This window comes from Cetorhinus maximus, chromosome 12 (assembly GCF_964194155.1).
Source record: "Cetorhinus maximus chromosome 12, sCetMax3.hap1.1, whole genome shotgun sequence".
Lineage (NCBI taxonomy): Eukaryota > Metazoa > Chordata > Chondrichthyes > Lamniformes > Cetorhinidae > Cetorhinus > Cetorhinus maximus.
In genome coordinates this window covers 17327701-17348358 of record NC_135890.1, presented here as the reverse complement: position 1 = coordinate 17348358, position 20658 = coordinate 17327701, and the positions used below count along the sequence as shown (strand labels likewise).

General features: G+C 47.6%; 1 protein-coding gene across 2 annotated transcripts in view; it reads right to left on the bottom strand.

The window, feature by feature from the left end:
- The window catches only part of LOC144687243 (carboxypeptidase A1-like), a 65266-nt gene that overhangs the window by 11678 nt on the left and 32930 nt on the right, over positions 1–20658 (bottom strand). For both annotated transcript variants that reach the window (XM_078553066.1, XM_078553065.1), the window contains exons 9-10: positions 2734–2824; positions 1218–1417 (exon numbers count right to left, since the gene is read on the bottom strand). In XM_078553066.1, the coding sequence (XP_078409192.1) occupies positions 1218–1417; positions 2734–2824 (291 nt within the window). The remainder of the gene's footprint in view (positions 1–1217; positions 1418–2733; positions 2825–20658) is intronic.

Sequence of the window (20658 nt, the reverse complement as noted above, 5' to 3'; positions counted from 1 at the left end):
CGAGGGTTCAGGAGTGGGAAGCGGTGAATGGGAGAGTTGGGGAGTGGGAGGGTTGGCGAGAGGAAGGACCAACAAAAGGTTGGATTAGGGAGTGGGAGAAGCCACAAGTCTGAGCATCAGCGAGATGGTGAGTCAGGATGTGACAGAGGCTCCCGACTGGAGGATCAGTGAGAGGAAGAGTCCGCAGCGACCAGGAGGGCCAGAAACAGGATGTCTGGTGAGCAGGATCGGCAGCAAGTGGGAATTAGTGTAGGTAGCAAGTTACCATATTTCTTTTATTAACTTTATTTTATTTTAAAAGTTATTTAATTTACCAATATAGGATACTCTAGGATAGTATTCCAACTTAAAGGGTTTAATGCTTTAATGTTTTTTCTAATGAGGAATGTTCTACAGGAACTAACTGCAGATTTTACACTACTTTTAATGGGAAAATGTGATTTGCTTAAAGTCATGATTTTCAGGATCACATTAAGTGAGAACTTAGTGTACCTCAACCAACATCACTAAAACAGATTATCCTGTCACTATCATGCCTTATTGCATAATCCATCCCCCCAGATATTCCTTCACCCTGGAATTTCCTTCACCTAAATCTTCCAAAACCCGGATATTCTGAACCCAGTTTCCTTCCCCCTCTCCCGAATCTTCCAACCCTCCCATCTTCCCTCCTCACCAAATTTTCCTTCCCCCTCCATTTTCCTTACCCCAATTTTCCTTCTCGTTTGGAATCTTCTTCCTGTTTGGAACTTTCTTTCCCCTGGATCTTCCTTCCTTCCGGATTTGCTTTCCCCCTAGATCTTCCTTTTCCTTTCAGATCTTCATTTCCCTTCAGATCTTCCTTCCCTGCGCACTACCCACATAATGCTTAACACCCAGGTGGCAAAGATGAAAATCTGCCCCAATATTTATCGAAAGGGGAAAAAAAGTGGCTTTGGGAAGGTTGCTTCTTGAAACACCAAGGTCCTCTGGCATTCCCACTCCGTAACCTGGGATCTGAGAGCAGCCTGGGATGTGCTTGGCCCCTGATCTGCTGCCACTTGGAAACTCCCCCAACCTATGGTGAATCATGGACACTAATACATACGGAGCCAAGTGTTTGGTCAAGCCGCCCATTGTGCATTGCTGTACATACACATGAGCCAATGCTTATAGAGGAGAAAACGAGTTTAAAAAAACATGGTTTCTTTTAAATACAGAAAGAAAAAGTATCATACCAATTCTTCAGCATTTTCTGGAGGCACTTGGGTATATCCATAAGGATACAACAAGCGCTGTAAGTAGCTATGGAGCGTGATGAAAACCATGAAATTGCCATGCTTCTGGATGAAATTCACAATAGCTTTCACCTCTGGTTCTGAATGCACATGAGGCCCACAATAACTTTCCGCACAAGGAGCTTTGCTACTGCCATTGCCTATGAATCAAAAATAACCTTTATTAGCCTTGCACAAGATATTTACCAGCCCATCCACCCAACATCAATAGTTATCCGGTCCCATGCAAACTCTGATTAGGTTATACCCAGGCGAGAACAGATTCTAAGAAAGGTGGGGCCATTGTTCCGACGAGTTCCAGAGACTGGGTCAATATTTAAAGTTGGATCCATAGGTTTCCCCAATGTTTAGAGGAGTTCCAAAATCTCAGGCAGCATTTACGGGGGATCAAGCAAAGGTATGATGTTAACCCAAACCCTCACCTTAACTCGAAACCCGGCCAGGGAAAAGCTACAAAGAAAAAAATGACAAGCAAAACAGGACAAAAAGCTTTAGGAAGTCTAAGCCAAACAAAAGTGACAGACACCAGTGAAACACAAAGCTTGAGAAATGAGAACATGAACACAAGGGAACAGTCATTCTGCTGCACAAATTGACCCACACCCTAACCCTAAGCCGAACTCAAACCCTAACCCTGACTCTAAACTAACCCTGAATCCCCAACCCAAACCCCAACCCAAACCCCAACCCAAACCCCAACCTGAACACAAAAGCTAAGTCACTATTCCTCAAGGTTTCTCCCTTTTCTCTCCTGAAAGAGTTGACTCCTGTTGCAATCTGTTTTTCGTTTGTGTCCCAAGCCTTCAGTCCCTTGCTTTTGTGGCCATCCTTCAGATGTAAGCAAGGGGATGAGTGTCAGCTGACTGACACTTGTATGAAATACATCACAGATAACACTGAGCTGTGGTGCCTTTCATTGTGAATACTCTGCCGCCATTCACTCCCTTGGTGCACCAAAAGCCAATCACGAACAGCAGTCAAAGGCCAGAACTCTGAATCACTATGTTATCCTCCTGATCCTGGGGACACTGAAACCAATTGGACTGCCTGCACTGTGCTGATGGTGACTCATTCATTAAGCACAGATTGTACCTAAACCTGGGATTCTCCTAGTTTCACACCAAGCATGGCATTAACTCACTAAGGCAATGACAGGACATTTACCACAAAGAGAGAAAGCAACAGGAAAGCGGACAGCCAGGATTTCTGGCATTCTGTTCCCATGACACATCCAGCATATTTGTTACAAGACAACAGAAGGAGGCCAGTCAGCCCGTTGAAAGGAAGAACGATTTCAATTAGATTGTAGGTGATTAGGACACTCCAGCTGGTTCTATGATATATATATATCATATTTTATGTTAATAAGTGGGGTTAGTTTTGATTAACTCAGCACAAGCTCATGTAATTTGATTCTAATCAATTTTGCAAAACAATATCAGAAACAATATCCTACCTCCAAAGTTGGCATCAAAATTCCTGTTTGCATCAACTCCAATGCAATGAGATCCAGGCTTCTTGGACATAGTTTTACGCCACATGCGGTTCTGGGTTTACAGGGTGTCAGAATTAGCTCATTCACTATCAGAGAAACTGCACACATTCAACACTATTACCGGAAACATATAGCAAGTTCCATTAGAATTTAGAAAGAGTAACAACAGGTCAATGTACTCCAGTTCTGATGAAAGGTCTCTACTTGAACCATTAAATGGTCATTCTACATAGAATTAACAACACATAAATGCCCATTTGGCTCAACATGCTGGGGTTCATGCTACACATATGTTTCCTCAAACCCCATATCATCTAATCCTAATAGCATGTACTCCTATTCCTTTCTCCCCCTTGTATTTATCTAGTTTTCCCTTAAAGGCATCCATACAATCTGCCTCAAATACTCATAGTAGTAACGAATTCTAGGTTCTTGGTAAGGAAGTTTCTCTTGAATTTATTGGATTTAGCGCAAATAAAGATAAATAAGTACAATCTAATAACCATTACAGAGGCATGGCTGCAGGATGGCATAGATTGGCACCTGAATATTGAAGAGTATGTGACTTTTAGAAAGGGTACAAATTTAGGAGAAGGTGGAGGGGTGGCTCTGTTAATTAAAGATGACATTAACACAATTGAGAGGGATGGCCTAAATTCGGGAAACCAGGGTATAGAGGCAGTTTGGGTAGCAATGAGGAAGGATAAAGGCAAGAAGTCATTTATTGGAGTGGTGTACAGGCCAACCCCACCCTAACAGTAATCACACAGTAGGAGGGGGTATCAAAGAAGAAATAATGGGAGCTTGTCAGAAAGGTATGGAAATTGTAATGGGGGATTTTAATCTACATGTAGACTGGAACAATCAGATGGGCAAAGATAGAGCAGATGACGATTTCATAGAATGTTTTCAGGATAATTTCTTAGATCAGCACGTTCTGGAACCAACCAGGCAGCAGGCTATACCATACCTGGTATTGTGCAACAAGACAGGATTAATTAATGACCTCATAGTGAAGGCACCCCTAGGCAGCAGTGATCATAATATGATTGAATTTTACGTTCAATTTGAGGGAGAGAAGAGTGGGTCTAAGATTCATGTTTTAAACTTAATAAGGACAATTATGAGGGCATGAAAGCAGAGCTAGCAAAAGTGAACTGGCAATTTATGTTAAGGGATAGGTCAATAGAGATGCAGTGGCAGACATTTAAGAGGATATTTCAGAATACACAGTATAGATACATTCCATCGAAAAATTCCAAGAGGAGGATCCACCATCCATGGTTAACTGAAAAAGTTAAAGATAGTATCAAACTTAAAGGAATAGTATAGAATTGCACAAAGGTGTGTGGCAGGTCAGAAGATTGGACAGAATATAAAAAAAAGCAAACAATGACTAAAAGGTTAATAAGGAGGAAAAGATTAGAGTACGAGCGTAAGCTAGCTAGAAATATAAAGACAGTAAGAGTTTCTATGGATATTTAAAAAAGAAAAGAATTAACAAAGTGAGCGTTGGTCCTATAAAAAGTGAACCTGGGACATTAATAATGGAAAACATGGAGATATCAGATTAATTGAATAAGTATTTTGCATCAGCCTTCACTATAAAGGATACAAGTAACATCCCAGAAATAGCTGTAAATCAGGGATTGGAAGGGAGGGAGGAACTCAAGAAAATTACAATCACCAGGGAAGTGGCACTTAGCAAATTGTTAGAACTACGGGTTGAGAAGTCCTCAGGTCCTGATGGATTTCAACCTAGGGTCTTAAAAGAAGTGGCTAGCGAGATAGTTGATGCATTGATTTTAATTTTCCAAAATTCCCTAGATTTGGGAAAGGTTCCATTTTATATTGGAAAATAGTGAATGTAACTCCTTTATTCAAAAAGGGAGGGAGACAGAAAGCAGGAAACTATGAGCCAGTTAGCTTAATATCTGTCATAGGGGTATTGTCAGAAGCTATTATTAAAGACGCTATAACAGGGCACTTAGATAAATTCAAGGTAATCAGGCAGAGTCAACATGGTCTTGTGAAAGGGAAATCATGGGCAGAATTTTACACCTCATGGGCGGGCGCGCACCCGACACAAATGGAGGTGAAATAGCACAGGAGGACGTTGGACGAGCGTCCTGCGTCATTCCGCACACGAGCAATCTTCAGGTCGGTGGGCGCGCGCGGGTGTTGGAGCCACACCTGCCAACAATTAAAAGACCACTTAAAGTCCATTGAAAAGGCAATTGCTTGCGATTTTACGTTGCCGGCACGATTTTACGGTCATCGCACGGGCAAGGCGGGCAGCCCACTTTTAACCAAACCTCATCCAAGGGTGGGATAAAAAGGGTCTGCAGCATTGCTATTGTGAGTAGTGAGGAGTTAAGGAGATAGTTTGCTGCTGGTTGTTTCTGAGCTTTAGTCTTAGCATTTCCAGGCTTCATTTCAGGACTTGTTGGTGTTCCAAGACCCCCAGGTAATTCTGTTTTGCCATGTTTTGTTAATATGTTTACTGGTGTGGCCATTAACACCATATATAGTTCTGTTCACTTGATGACTGTCAAAATGATATAAGTTTTGCTTTTGTCTTAATGGCCTGAGTATGCTTTACTTGGTTTTGTAGGTGCAAGGCTCCATCAGCTAGGCTGCCAAAGATCTGCTTCCACCTCATGCCAGGGGTGCCACCTCCATACCGGATATCTGAAATGACACTTTCCTTTGAACCCAAAGTCCACTCAGCGCCTGTGCAATAAATTTTAGAGCCAGTCATGTCCAGCTGATACTGGTGTGCCCACAGAATATCACTCATGAATAGTCCCTCTTGTGCTCATGGTGCCTTAAACCTACGTTTGCGAATGCTATGTCTTTTTGCACCGCTTCGCTGGCAGTGGCATTGGAGACAGCCTGCTGACTGTGCTGTCCAGTTGGCCTTGATGATCTTGATGGTCAGCCTCTGGCCAGTGGAGCCTGTGCTGGCCCTGCCTGGGAAGAAACGGCCAGGTGGAGGAGCTGCTGCCATCACCCAGAGCGCCCTGAGAGGAGCTCGCAAAGACAACAAGCAGCTTGTGTGCCAACATGAGGTTGCTCTGGACCTCCCAACCCACCACTGATGGACGGGCACCTGGCGGGGATACTGGGTGCCTCATCCATTTCCCAAACTAGCACTGACCACCTGAGGTCATTGCCTGTGTGAGGGCTCGCAGGTCCGAGCCCAACCCCAAGAACCCCTGATCCTGTCCCTGGAGTTGCCTCTCTCTAAATGGAGGCGGCAGTGCACTCGGCCATGAGGGTCAACACAGTGCTCATGCTCCACATGGACTCCTCCATAACAGAGACCATGGCATGCAGACCCTCATGGATCTCCGCCAGATCCTCCCGCACATCTCTTTGGACATCCAGCATCTGCTGCCTAATGGACGACTCCAGAGGCTCATCATCTGCCTTCAGTTCAGCATGGTCCTGGTCTCTAGCAGTCCTCCGACTGCCGGTGCCCTGGGCAATCTCTGTCTCCGCCTGCTCCTCAAGCGAACGTGAAGTTCCTTCACCGCAATGCATCGACATTCTAGCAGAGGATCTAATGCCCACCGAAGTGATGGTACCTGTGCTGATGCCTGATTCAGAGAGGGTGGTGTGACACAGGTGCATCTAAAGTCCCGTGGTCCTCTGGCGTCAAGGGTGGCTCTTTGGGGTCCTGTGATTGAGTGTGTGCCAACGAATCTAAGGGAGAACAATGACATGTCATTAGTTTAAGTCATCACACTGTCACTGTGCACGCCAGGCACCCTGGTGAGACAATGGAGATCTGCATCTTGGTGCGATCGTCTTTCAATGATCAATGGGGACTCCAGATTTGAGGCTTCCGTCAATGATGAGACTGCACAAGAATGTTTGCACAATCTGACACACTCACCTCTGTGCACTGCACTCTTACCTTTGTCAGAGACCCACGCCTCTCCACGACTGGCTGCCATTAGCACACTTCTCCACACAGATTCATGCCAACTCGGTCCTCACCCTTGCCAAGCACAGCAGATCGTTGAACCTTTTGAGGCACTGCAGCCATGTGCGCCACACAATGTTGTGGCCGCTGACCTCGGCTGCCATCCCCTCTCAGGCTTTTTTTGGTCGGGTGCGGTGGCCTCCTCCTGCCATGGGTACGAGAGTGTCCCGCCTGACGCCGACCTCCTCCACGAGAACCGCGAGGCACTCATCTGAGAAACAGGGGGCCGAGTGCTCACCCATCTGACTTGCCCTCCCGCCTGGCATTTCCTGCCACCGGTGAGGCCATTGTTCCAGTCTCCGGACCGACTCTAAAGATTCTCCCCTGGTAGCCTTCAGGAAGCTGACTTTGCCAGTTTTAAAGCACTTGCTGGGTCGCCATTGGACCGGGAGCCTGACAGGCCCCCGCCCGGTCCTTCCTGACCTTAATTAGCCGTCCAGCGTGAAATCGCGTTTGCAATGTGATCGCGGCCGGATTCCACATCCGCTTCCACTCCTGACAACTTGGCAAGCAAGCCAAGCATGAATTCAGGCCCATGTTTAACCAATTTATTGGAATTCTTTGAAGAAGTAATAGGTGCTCTGGATAAAGGGGGACCAGTGGATGTACAGCACTTAGATTTTCAGAAAGCATCTGATAAGGTGCCACATCAAAGGTTATTGTGGAAAATAAAAGCACATGGCATTGGGGGTAACATATTGGCATGGGTAGAAGTTTGGCGAGCTAACAGGAAACAGAGAGTAGGCATAAAGCGGCCATCTTCTGGTTGGCAGGATGTAATGAGTGGTGTGCCACAGGGATCAGTGCTGGGGCCTCAACTCTTTACAATTTATAGAAATGATTTGGATGAAGGGACTGAAGGTATGGTTGCTAAATTTGCTGATGACACAAAGATAGGCAGGAAAGTAAGTTGTGAAGAGGGTATAGATAGGTTAAGTAAGAGGGCAAAGATCTGGCAAATGGAGTATAATGTGGGAAAATGTAAGGTTGTCCATTTTGGCATGACGAATACAAAACAAGCCTATTATCAAATTGGTGAGAGATTGCAGAGCTCTGAGATACAGAGGGATCTGGATAACCTAGTGCATTAATCCCAGAAGGTTAGCATGCAGGTGCAGCAAATACTTAGCAAAGCCAATAGAATGTCCTCGTTTATTGCAAAGGGAACTGAATACAACAGTAGTGAGATTATGCTTCAATTATACAGGGCACTGGTGAAACAACGGATGGGGTTTTCCATGCCCTCTGGCATTGGGTATGTTCACTGGCGTGAGTTGGACAATATGGCGAGAAGGCCAAAAATCAGTTTCACGATGTCATGAAATCAGTTTGCGATTGTCCGCTCAGCTCGTCAATGGCGGACTGCATTTCCTGGCATCGGATATCAGGATCCTCCTTGTAATACATCAGCATATCATTATAAGGCTAGCCCACCAGAATCACCCCCACCCCCACTGGATCAGCCTACATCAGCACGGCCATTCACAACAGCATACAAGGTGTGCACTTGGCGGGCTGCAGTTTGAGGGGAGCTCAGAGGTGAGCACACAGTAACGTCGGATTTCAAGGCGCGTTGGTTGCGGTGGGGCAGGTGGGGAAGGGCTGCCCTGTGGTTGAGGCAACTTGGGGTGGGTGGGGGCAAGGGCTACCCTGTGGCTGAAGGTAGCGCACAAGCACATGCGGGGTGGGGTGGATGTGGGCAAGGGAAGCGGCCACGCATTGGGGAAACCTTGTATAAAGTGACCATTCCTTTGCAGCTGAGACAGTTCAGGCACAGCCACATTGACATGCATGGAGTTGGGCCTCTAGCTTATCTGCCCACTCAAGCAACACAGAGACACCAAAATGTCACCAAGTACAGCAGAGCTTTTCACTCCTCAGGCACAGATTGCAAACTAATGAGCATTTTAGTGGACTGCAGAACAGTTGGACGGCTAGGCAGGTTGTACAATCTCCTTGCTAAAGCTGACCATGGAGCAGCCACTGGTGGAGGTGCTCACAGCCCTTTGCACATCATCATCTCAGTTTGGACCAGTCTCCCCCATGGTTCAAGTTAACAGTGCAGCCTTGCAGCGTGAGTTAGGAGAATGCCTGTGCCTGAGCTGAGAGCACAGCCTGCAGTCCAATGGACGAAGCTGCCGCCAATCAGTCAGGGGAAGTGGGGCGGAGGTTGGTGGGGTTTTGGGCAGCCATGCAGCACACTAAACCCTGGCCATCCAATTGATGGCCAGCACTCTCCGGGACGCATTAAGGGGCCTTCACACTTAACCAGGACATGTTCTTAGTACACCCATGTTAATCCATGCATCTCTCTCTTTCATTCTGCAGGAGGAGTACATCTTGATCATGGAGCCTGGTGAACTCACTGTATCCCTCATAGCTTACAGAGAGCAAAGACAATGGAGAAGAGAGCAACTGTGGCTTAACTGAGCAGAGGGAGGAGCAGCACCCTTAGGAAGAAGGGGCGGCTGGGGCTCCTGCACACGCTGTCAAAGAGTCACAGTGGGGCTGTTGCTGGTCGGTGCCTAGCTAGACCCAGGGTCTATAGACGCCGCCTTTCATTCCAGCAGATGACTGAGAACCAGTGTCATTGAAGACGGTGCATGCATGCCGCATCTGCCAGCCACTGCAGGATTTGGCGCCAAGGGAACATGGAGGGCATCCACTGTCAGTGGCCATGAAAGTGACGCGGTGCTCAATTTCTATGCCAGTGGCTCCTTTCAGGGCTCCGCAGGTGACCTCTGTGGGATATCTCAAGCCTCCACCCACAAATGCATCCATGAGGTCACGGATGCCATCTTTGCGAGGGCACAGAACTTTGTGCATTTCGCCCGGGACCAGGTCAGCCAGGGTGCAAGAGCTTTTGGATTTGCCCAGACCTCGGGTTTCCCACAGGTGCAGGGTGCCATCGACTGCACTCACATGGCGCTCAGATCTCCATCACAACACACGGTCAACTACGTCAACCATAAGGGATTCCACTCGCTGCGAGCACCACAAATGCATCCTGCAGGTCTGTGCACGGTTTTCAGGGACTGTGCATGACTGCTACATTCTCCTACAGACTCCTACAGTCTCAGCCGGTCACAGATCCCTGTCACCTTCCAGGGTCCACGGAAACTGCAGGGATAGCTCCTCGGGGTTAGGGGCTACCCGAAGAGGATGTGGCTGATGACACCCGTGCGGCTGCCTCAAACTGCAGCACAGCGACAGTATAACAAGGCTCATGCTGTAGCTCGCAACTTGGTGGAGCAAATCATCAGGACGCAGAAAATTAAGTTCCAGTGCCTGGACCAGTCTGGTGAAGCCCTGCAATATAGTCCACAGGGGGTGTCACGCATCGTTGTTGTCTGCTGTGCCCTTTACAACCTGGTGCTGCAACGGGTAGAGGAGCTGGCTGAGGAGGAGATGGAGGAGGTGGAGGTCTCCTCTGATGAGGAGGATGCCGATGGGGTTGAGGGTAAAGAGGTCCTCGAAGGCGACAATGATGGGGATGAGGCCCTCGCACAGGCCAGATGAGGCAGGCTTGCTTGGGAGGCCCTCATAACTGCTCGATGAGAGGATGATGACAATATGCAGTGAGGAGACATCATAGACCCTCATATTGCACCTGTGAACGTTTGACTCCAATTTGGCTTATGGCAGCGTGAATACTCTCTGTGATAATGCTCCTGTCATGGAGACACAACAGAGGCCCCAATAGTTGATTACAGGAGGATGATGACGACATGGAGTGAAGACACTCCACAGATCTTCACACAGCCTCTGAGAATGTCTGACTCCTATGTGGGTGAGGGCAGCTCGCCTGCGCTCTGTGATCAGCGTTATATCTTGGAGATGCAGCCGTGAAACTTTAGAAGCATCTGATCCTTTATCTGCCTTCAGCACCTGAGCCCTTCAGGAGCACAGCATCAGTGGTCACAGATGCTGAAGAGATGGGGGACAGCCCCTCTTTAAAGGTGCTGAGAGCACAGAGAGAATGATGGAACTCTGTGATGCCTGCCCATGACATTCTGGCAGCAAAGACAAGCACCATCGAGGTGCAGGCGTCACTAATGTGTCCAGGGAGTGTGAAGCTGGACCATCACTTTGGTCTGAAGGCTGCACAGAGCAAAGGGAAGAGGCCCTGGACTGAGAACCTTGCCTTTATCTTGTGCAGAAAGGTTTCACATCTGAGTGACAAGAACATTGTTCATCAGAACAAGGAGCCAAAGGCAGGGAGACATTCTTGGGAGTTTATTGACAATAGTGAACATTATGTACAAGTGATTAACACACATGCCCAGGCTGCGCTACTACATCTTCTTAACTTTCCTAACCCTGCCTTGGTGCTCCCTGGACATCCACAGAGGACATGGAGGCAGCCTGCTGACTGCTATACCCTGTCTATGATGAACTTGGCGGGCATCCTGTGGAGGGCCGAGACCTGGAGGGCCCCAGCCTGCTTTCGGGGTCCTGCTGTGTGGCAGTGGCACCCTCCTCAGCCTGTGGAGCTGGAGCTGTTGAGGTCACAGGAAGAGGGGATTCGGGTGGGCTGGGCACTCTCAGAGTCACCTGAATGGATGGTCCCTGGGGGTACACCTGCTGATTGCCCCCCTATGGGTGCCCAAGGGCCCCTGCCTGACTCCTTGTAGAGAAGAGGTAGCTGGAGTGAGATCGAGCTGCTCCACACCCACCTCGCGTACACAGTTGGAGGCCAACTATGGCATCAGCGATGACGTTCAGCCCGTGCAGCAGTGCAGGAGCGATGTCCTGGATCAAAGTCTCCATGGCAGCTTCCATCCTGCCAGTGTTCACCTCGTATTTTGACATGCCAACATTATCGCCTCAGCCTGAAGGCAGATGGACTCTTCCATCGTATCTTACAATCTGAGGAGTGCAGCGGACATCCCTTCCCAATGTTCCCGTGCATGTCTTTGCAGCTCCAGCAACTGTGACATGACCAAGTCCAGGGGCTCATCATCTGACTTGAACTCAGACTCTGGCCTCTGGCCGTCCTCAGAGTGCTAGACACCTGGGAAGTCCCTGCCACCGCCTGCTGTAGATCAGACAGTGCGGTGTGCTCACCAGATTGTGACCCTGAGGCTACTGTAAAGCTGGGTCCCACTGAGACGTGTGTCTCTGCGCAGGTGGAGGGTGTGGATGAACGTTGTGACGGGACTTCAAGGAGGGTGCCTCCAGATTCCTCCTCAGAGGTTTCTTTGGGGCTTGAATGGAGGCCGTGGGTCATGGACTCCGTCAGCTATTTCCCAGGTGTGCCTGCGAAAGCAAGGAGAGATAATTGGTGCATGGCAGTGGCCTGTGAAACAGGACACATCACTCACAGCATGGTTGTCTGATGGATGTTGCATTGCTGGATTCTTACTTGGTAGAGCATTGCTGACCTCACCATCAGCACAGGACTGGCCCAGATCCTCGCCAGCCAGCTGGAAGACTCTGTTTTCAAAGTCCGTGAGGACCTTGATTTCAGACATTCCTCCACCAGTTTGTGACCTTGCCCTCTTGTTGTGTGCCAGCTTGTTCTGCATGAATAGAGATGGAGAAAGTGTAAGAAGGACGCCTACCAGGCCAGATGATAAGTATGCCTGGCATGTGTGGGTGGTGAGTGGTGCCATGGACGGGATGAGGACAATGAAGGTGTGTGTGAGAGACTGAATGGTGATGTCCCTCAAGCTGACAGTGAGGGCCCTGTGGATGTGTGATGGGTTTGTGAGTGTGAGTTGAGAGTGACTTACCCTGGTGGAACAGAGGAGATCATTCCTCCTCTTGCGGCACTGGGTGGCTTTTCTCTTTTGAAGGGCATTGGCGCTGACCACCAGTGCCACTGCCTCCCAAGCCTGGTTGGTCACGCCACTCTCCATCCTGCAGCCAGAGCGGGGGTAGAGGACATTGCGGTGGCCTCCACGGCGTCCAAAAGGCATTCCAGTGATGCATTGTTAAACCTGGGGGCTGCAGTCTTTTTGTCTTTCGTTGTCTGGGCTAGAAGCACTGAGATATATGTGCATGGCTGGACTTTAAATATGGTGCCCGGCGTGATGAAGCAGCGAGGTAATGGCGTGGCGGGCGAATGAGAGCCTGGCCACCCTGGAACCGCTGTGTTTCCCTGGAATGTGGCGGGTTTGGGATGATGCAGTGTGAAAAGTCACATTGTTTTACCCGCCCGCTACCACACTTTGTGCAAATCTGGGATGATTCCGCCCCACACCTGGAGCACTGTGTACAGTATTGGTCTGCTTATTTAAGGAGAGATGTAAATGCATTGGAAGCAGTTCTGAGAAGGTTTACTAGACTAATACCAGGAATGGGTGGGTTGTCCCAAGAGGAGAGGCTGGACAGGCTGGGCTTGTACCCGCTGGAGTTTAGAAGAGTAAGAAACACATAAGATCCTGAGGGGACTTGACAGGGTGGATGTGGAAAGGATGTTTCCTCTTATGGGAGAATCTAGAACTAAGGTTCACTGTTTCAAAATAAGGGATTGCTCATTTAGGGCAGAGATGAGGAAAAACATTTTCTCTTAGGGGGTTGAGAGACTTTGGAATTCTCTTTCTCAAAAGGTAGATATCTTAAGGCAGAGATAGATAGATTCCTGATAAACAAGGGGGTGAAAGGTTATCAGGGGTGGGTGGGAATGTGGAGTTGAGGTTACAGTCAGATCAGCCAAGACCTTATTGAATGGCAGAGCAGGCCCGAGGGGCCAAGTGCCCTTTTCCTGCTCCTAATTTGTATATTATTAGTGACTATCTTATATTTCTGACCCCTAGTTTTGGAATCCGCTGCAACTGGAAGTATCTCCTCTACATTTAGTTCTTTGCACCCTTTCATAATTTTACAGAGCTCTGTTAGATAATGCTTTAGCCTTCTCTTTACTGAAGAAAATAGCCCCAGCCTGTTCAAGATGTACACAAATTAACGGGAGGGTGGATTTAAAAGCTACGCGTGGCCCCAAAGCTTAATGATGTCAGTGTAGGTTTAGGAGAATAAATTAGTCTACAGCTCATCTCATGTAATTCCAGGGCTCTTGCCTCCATTGCCTTTATCAGGAAAATCATTCCGCATGTTGATGAGACACTCAGACATGAATTAGAGTTCCTTTTATACACGTTGGCAACTTGGACAAATGCATCTTCCCACACACATGTCACACTGAATGGGGGAATTAGGTGACAGAGGGATGGAAAATATCTGTACACTCACTTAGCAGAACAGAGAAAACACACTCGTGACTTGAATCACTCATGAGTGCATTATGAGCCTCACTGACTGCCGTGGACTTTGTCACACCCTCTCATACTAAGTGGTGTACTAACCAGAAGTGGTTAGTTTCCAACCAGATGGAGTCATGAGCTCAAATTCCAGGTCAGTCTGTCACTTCCAGGATGTATATTTTTTTTCACAAAGTAACAGTAAGTATAAACTCACTTTGATCTGATGGAATAAAAAGCCCGATCTCCCCAGGCATCAAATCGTAATGTGCATAAGGTTCCCTATCTTCCTCGAATTCCCAATCTTACCTCTTTGTTTCCCTTTGCTCGGTAAGAAAGATTGACTGCAGGCTCCCCCATTCTAACTTCCTGAACAGACTATATCAAGTTACAGCATCTTGAGTGGGTGAATAAAGATTTCCAGGGAGCCCGCATTACATGAAAGAACTGTAAACACTTCAATAGCTTTACGCAATCCAATGGTCTCACATCAGTTGTAGCTCTGCAATTAGGCAAATGTTCATAATAACAGAAACCATGCAACATGTTATACACCGGAGGATGTGCAAGAAAGAGAAATAAATGACAGTCAGGACCAGAAAAAATGTTCACTTATCAAGGAGTTAACATGTATAATTATTATGTTAAGAGGAATCAATATGTTACAGATGCTGAGGCCCCAGCTGTGTATTTCCAGCCCTTTCTGTTTTTACTAGTCCATCTCAATATAGATTGCACAAGGGAGGCAAAGATCCAGAGAAGGGGGCAGGGGGTGGTTCAAGGGCAGGGCTGTAATTGGACCATGACAGATGTAAATCATTTAAAAGTCATACTGTTTTTTTTACAAAACACTAAATCAAACTTCTGTACAGTGCAGTCCCATATCTGCTTTCTTCAAACATCAACTGATCTTTTAACAAAAACAAAAATAGCTGGAAAAACTCAGCAGGTCTGACAGCATCTGCGGAGAGGAACTCAGTTAACCTTTCGCGTCCGTATGACTCTTCATCAGAACTAAGGAAATATAGAAATGAGGTGAAATATAAGCTGGTTGAGTGGGGTGGGACAGGTAGAGCTGGATAGAGGGCCAGTGATAGGTGGAGGCAAAGAAGAGATTGCCAAAGATGTCATAGACAAAACGACAAAGGGGTTTTGCGGTGGTGATATTATCTAAGGAATGTGCTAATGGGGACATTAAGGGCAGAAAGCAGGACGAGCAAGATACAGATAGCCCTAGTGGGGGTGGGGTGGAGGGAAGGGATCAAAATAGGCTAAAAGGTAGAGATAAAACATTGGATAGAAATACATTTAAAAATAATGGAAATAGGTGGGAAAAGAAAAATATATTAAAAAATATATGTATTAAAAAAATAATAAATTATTGGAAAAAGGGGGAAAGGGGTTGGGGATAGAGGAGAGAGTTCGTGATCTGAAGTTGCTGAACTCAATGTTAAGTCCGGAAGGCTGTAAAGTGCCTAGTCGGAAGATGAGGTGCTGTTCCTCCAGTTTGCATTGGCTTCACTGGAACATTGCAGCAGGCCAAGGATGGACATGTGGGCATGAGAGCAGGGTGGTGTGTTGAAATGGCAAGCGACAGGGAGGTCTGGGTCATGCTTGTGGACAGACCAAAGGTGTTCCGCAAAGCAGTCACCCAGTCTGCGTTTGGTCTCTCCAATGTAGAGGAGACCGCATTGGGAGCGACGAATGCAGTAGACTAAATTGAAGGAAGTGCAAGTTAAGTGCTGCTTCACTTGAAAGGAATGTTTGAGCCCTTGGATGGTGAGGAGAGGGGAAGTAAAGGGGCAGGTGTTGCACCTTCTGCGGTTGCATGGGAAGGTGCCGTGGGAGGGAGTTGAGGTGTAGGGGGTGATGGAGCAGTGGACTGAGTGAACGGATCTTTTAAATCCATCACCAAAATTGCACTTCTTCCCCATTTATAACATTGCTTACCCTTCCAGTACTTCAGCCCCTCTACTCTGGAACCATGTGCCACAATCTCTGATTTCACTCTGTCCTTGTTGATCACCAAACACCCTAGTGATTTCAAAGTTCCGTGCGGTTTGTCTGGTCTCACACAAGTCCCTGTGCTCTCATCACCCTAACAATCCCCAGCTCCCTGTCTCACAACAAATTGATTTCTGAAGTTCATCTTGGACGGTTGCACAAAGTAGGCGATAGTGGATCGTCAGAGTGTTTGACTCTATGAAACACTGTTTTTCCTTGTCAATTACTTCAAAACGGGCTGACAATTGGCTATTGGTGGAACTGCCCAGAATAAAATTGCCCACTTGTCTTCCATTGCATCTTTGCATTCCATTTTGGAAGTATTTTTCAGCCATAGACCTCAGCCCCCAAACTCTGATCTTCATATGCTGGATTACACTTGTACTCTTACCCCATTACTGCATTCTCAGAGGCTGATCTTTTAGGCATCATGTCCCGACCTTAAATCACTTCAAATACCTTTACAAGCCTCTGCAAAAGTCCTGCCTGTTTGACCACATCTTCAGCTCAGCTTCTCTCCAACCCCAATGCTCTCAATTCTTGTTCAATGTCTTCCTCCCTCTGAGACATTCTATTAAGGCGATGGTTTTTTATTCATTCAAGGGATGTTGCTGTCACTGGCTAGGACAGCATTTATTACCCATCCCTAATTGTCATTGAGAAGGTGGTGGTGAGCTGCCTTCTTGAACCGTTGCAATCCATGGGGTGTAAGAACACCCGCATTGCTGTTAGGGAGGGAGTTCCAGGATTATGACCCAGCGACAGTGAAGGAATGGCGATATATTTCCAAGTCAGGATGGTGAGTGGCTTGGAGGGGAACTTCCAGGTGGTGGTGTCTGCTTCCTTTGTCCTCCTAGATGGTAGCAGCAGGTTTGGAACATGCTGGCTAAGGAGGCTTGGTGAGTTTCTGCAGTGCATCTTGTAGATGGTACACACTGCTGCCACTGTGTGTTGGTGGTGGAGGGAGTGGATGTTTGTGGATGGGGTGCCAATCATGTGGGCTGTTCTGGATGGTGTCAAGCTTCTTGAGTGTTGTTGGAGCTGCACTCATCCAGGCAAGTGGAGAGTATCCCATCACACTCCTGACTTGTGCCTTGTAAATGGTAGCCAGGCTTTGGGGGTTGAGGAGCTGAGTTACTCACCACAGGATTCCAAGCCTCTGACTTGCTCTTGTAGCCACAGTATTCATATGGCTAGTCCAGTTCAGTTTCTGGTCAATGGTAACACCTAGGATGTTGATAGTAGGGGGATTCAGTGATGGTAATGTCACTGAATGTCAAGGGATGATGGTTATGTTCTCTCATGTTAAAGGTGGGTCATTGCCTGGCACTTGTTTGGTGTGAATGTTACTTGTGACTTGTCAGCCCAAGCCTGGATATTGTCCAGGCCTTGCTGCATTTGGACATGTACTTCTTCAGTGTCTGAGGAATGGCGAACAGTGCTGAACATTATGCAATCATCAGCGAACATCCCCACTTCTGACCTTATGATGGAAGGAAGGTCATTGATGAAGCAGCTGAAGATGGTTGGGTCAAAGACACTACCCTGAGGAACTCCTTCAGTGATGTCCTGGAACTGAGATGATTGATCTCCAACAACCACAGCCATCTTCCTTTATGCTAAGTATGACTCCAACCAGTGGAGAGTTTTTGCCCTGATTCCATTGACTCCAATGTTGCTAGTGCTCCTTGATGCCATACTTGGTCAAATGCTGCCTTGATGTCAAGGGCAGTTACTCTCACCTCACCTCTGGAGTTTAGCTGTTTTGTCCATGTTTGAACCAAGGCTGTAATGAGGTCAGGAGCTGAGTGATCCTGGCAGAACGCAAACTGAGCATCAGTGAGCAGGTTATTGCTAAGTTGCATGATAGCACTGTTGATGACCCATTCCATCACTTTACTGATGATTAAGAGTAGACTGATGGGGCAGAAATTGACCAGATTGGATTTGTCCTGCTTTTTGCATACAGATCATACCTGGGCAATTTTCCACATTGCCGGGTAGATGCCAGTGTTGCAGCTGTACTGGAACAGCTTGGCTAGGGGCATGGCAAGTTCTGCAGCACAAAGCTTCAGTACTTTTGCTGGAATATTGTTGGGGCCCATAGCCTTTGCAGTATCCAGTGCCTTCAGCTGTTTCTTGATATATCATGGAGTGTGTTGAATTGGCTGAAGACTGGCATCTGTAATGGTGGGGACCTCCTGAGGAGGCCGAGATGGATCATCCACTAGGCACTTGTGACTGAAGATTGTTGCAAATGCTTCAGCCTTACCTTTTGCACTGATGTGCTGGGTTCCTCCATCACAGAGGATGGGGATATTTGTGGAGCCTCCTCCTGCAGTAAGCTGTTTAATTGTCCACCACCATCCACGACTGGATGTGGAAGGACTGCAGGGCTTAGATTTGATCCATTGGTTTCAGGATCGCTTCGCTCTATCACAGCTGCTTATGCTGTTTGGCACTCCATTAGTCCTGAGTTATAGCTTCACCAAGTTGACACCTCATTTTTAGGTATGCTTGGTGCTGCTCCTGGCACACCTTCCTGCATTCTTCATTGAACCAGGGTTGATCCCCTGGCTTGATGGTTAAGATAGAATGGGGGATATGCCGGGCCATGAGGTTACAGATTGTGTTTGAGTACAATTCTGCTGCTGCTGATGGCCCACAGCGCTTCATGGATGCCCAGTCTTGAATTGCTAGATCTGTTGAAAATCTATCCCATTTATCATGGCGGTAATGCCACACAACACGATGGAGGGTATCCTCAATGTGAACACGGGACTTCGTCTCCACAAGGACTGTGCGGTGGTCACTCCTACTGATACTGTCATTGACATATGTATCTGCGGAAGGCAGGTTGGTGAAGTTGAAGTCAAGTATGTCTTTCCCCCTTGTTGGTTCCCTCACCACCTGCCACAGACCTAGTCTAGCAGCTAAGTCCTTTAGGACTCGGCCAGCTCCGTCTGTGGTTGTACTACTGAGCCATTCTTGGTGATGAATACTGAAGTTTCCCATCCAGAGTATATCCTGCACTCTTACCATCCTCAGCGCTTCCTCCAAGTTGTGTTCAACAAGGAGGAAGACTGATTCATGAGCTGGGGGGGAGGTCGGGGTGGGGGGTGGGGGGTGGGGGGAGGGGGTGGAAGAGGGGGGCATTATGTAGTAATCAGCAGGAGGTTTCCTTGGCCATGTTTGTCCTGATGCCATGGGACTTCAGACTTCATGGGGTCCAGAGTCAATGTTAAGGACTCCCAGGGCAACTCCCGCCCGGCTGTATACCACTGTGCCACCACCTCTGCCGGGTCTGTCCTGCCAGTGGGACAGGACATACTCAGGAATGGTGATGGTGGTGTCTGGGGCATTATCTATGAGTATGATTCTGTGAGTATGACTATGTTAGACTGTTGCTTGACTAGTCTGTGAGACAGCTCTCCCCCCAGATATTAGTGGGGAGGACTTTGCAGGGTCCACAGGGCTGAGTTTGCCATTGTCATTTCCGGTGCCTAGGTCGATGCCCAGTGGCCTGCCCGGCTTATTCTTATCCAATTTTCTGTAGAGGTTTCGATACAACTGAGTGGCTTGTGGGCCATTTCAGAGGGCAGGTAAAAGTCAACCACATTGCTGTGGATCTGGAGTCACATGTAGGCCAGACCAGATAAGGTCTAGATTTCCTTCCCTAAAGGGCATTAGTGAACCAGATGTGTTTTTACAACAATGGTTTCATGGTGTCAGGAACTGGAGATAGTTGAAGGAAGTTATATATGTATTTGTGTGTAAGGAATGAGTTTTAGCTTCAAGTTTAAGTTTGATTTGTGTTTCTATGTTGGTGTGTTAAGAAAGGGAGGAATTTGAGTTTTAGTTTCATTTTAAAAGTTGCCTGCAAATCTGAAGGCTTTGTTGTGTCCTGCATTTTTAATAAGGTTTTACGACTCTTGCAGTGGTTTAGAGAAGTCAAAACAAACATAAGGTATAAAAACAGGGGCCCAGAGAGAGGGACCCACAGAAACAGAGAAAAACATATAAGTCGTTTCAGTTCAGTTGAAAGCAGTGCCAGGAGAAGCTGGACACAGGAGAGGGAACTGCAAGTTCCAAAGAATGAAAAGAACATCCCAAACCCAGGGATCGGAACAGGAGAAAAGACCCAGGAAGACAGTGAAGTGAAGGGAGAAGAACAGGAATCTGAGCAGGTTCCTGTTCAGTGGAAGTCAAAGTAAGGAGGAGAGGGGAAGGCTCCAAGCTTAAAGGCAGAAAGTTGCAGGATGCAGACTTAAAGTGAAACAGGCTTGTGAGAAGCCAGAAGATTTGAGGAGGCAGCCAAAGTTTGGTGAATCCTTACTATGGGCACATGAAGCAGTGGTGTTTTGTTGGCACGGCTGGGTATCTGAGAGAGACTGTGTGGAAGGCAAAGCTTGAATGCACGTGGCAATCCAAGGGAGAGGAACATCGGAACATCTGGAGGTGGGCCCTGTGGAAGGCATCTGAGAGAGAGCGTCATTTGGGAGAAGATTCCAAAGCAGGTTCTTCGAGAGTGGAGATTGGAAACTCTTGTGTGAAAGACAGAGTTCAATGAGACCAGTTGGCTCATGGTGTGACAAGCGCCTGGGAAAAGTTGATGAGAGATCCATAGCATCTGTTTGGGGTGGCACCTGTCACTTGGTTTCAGAGTGAGGTGTGTCTGATCACAGGTCA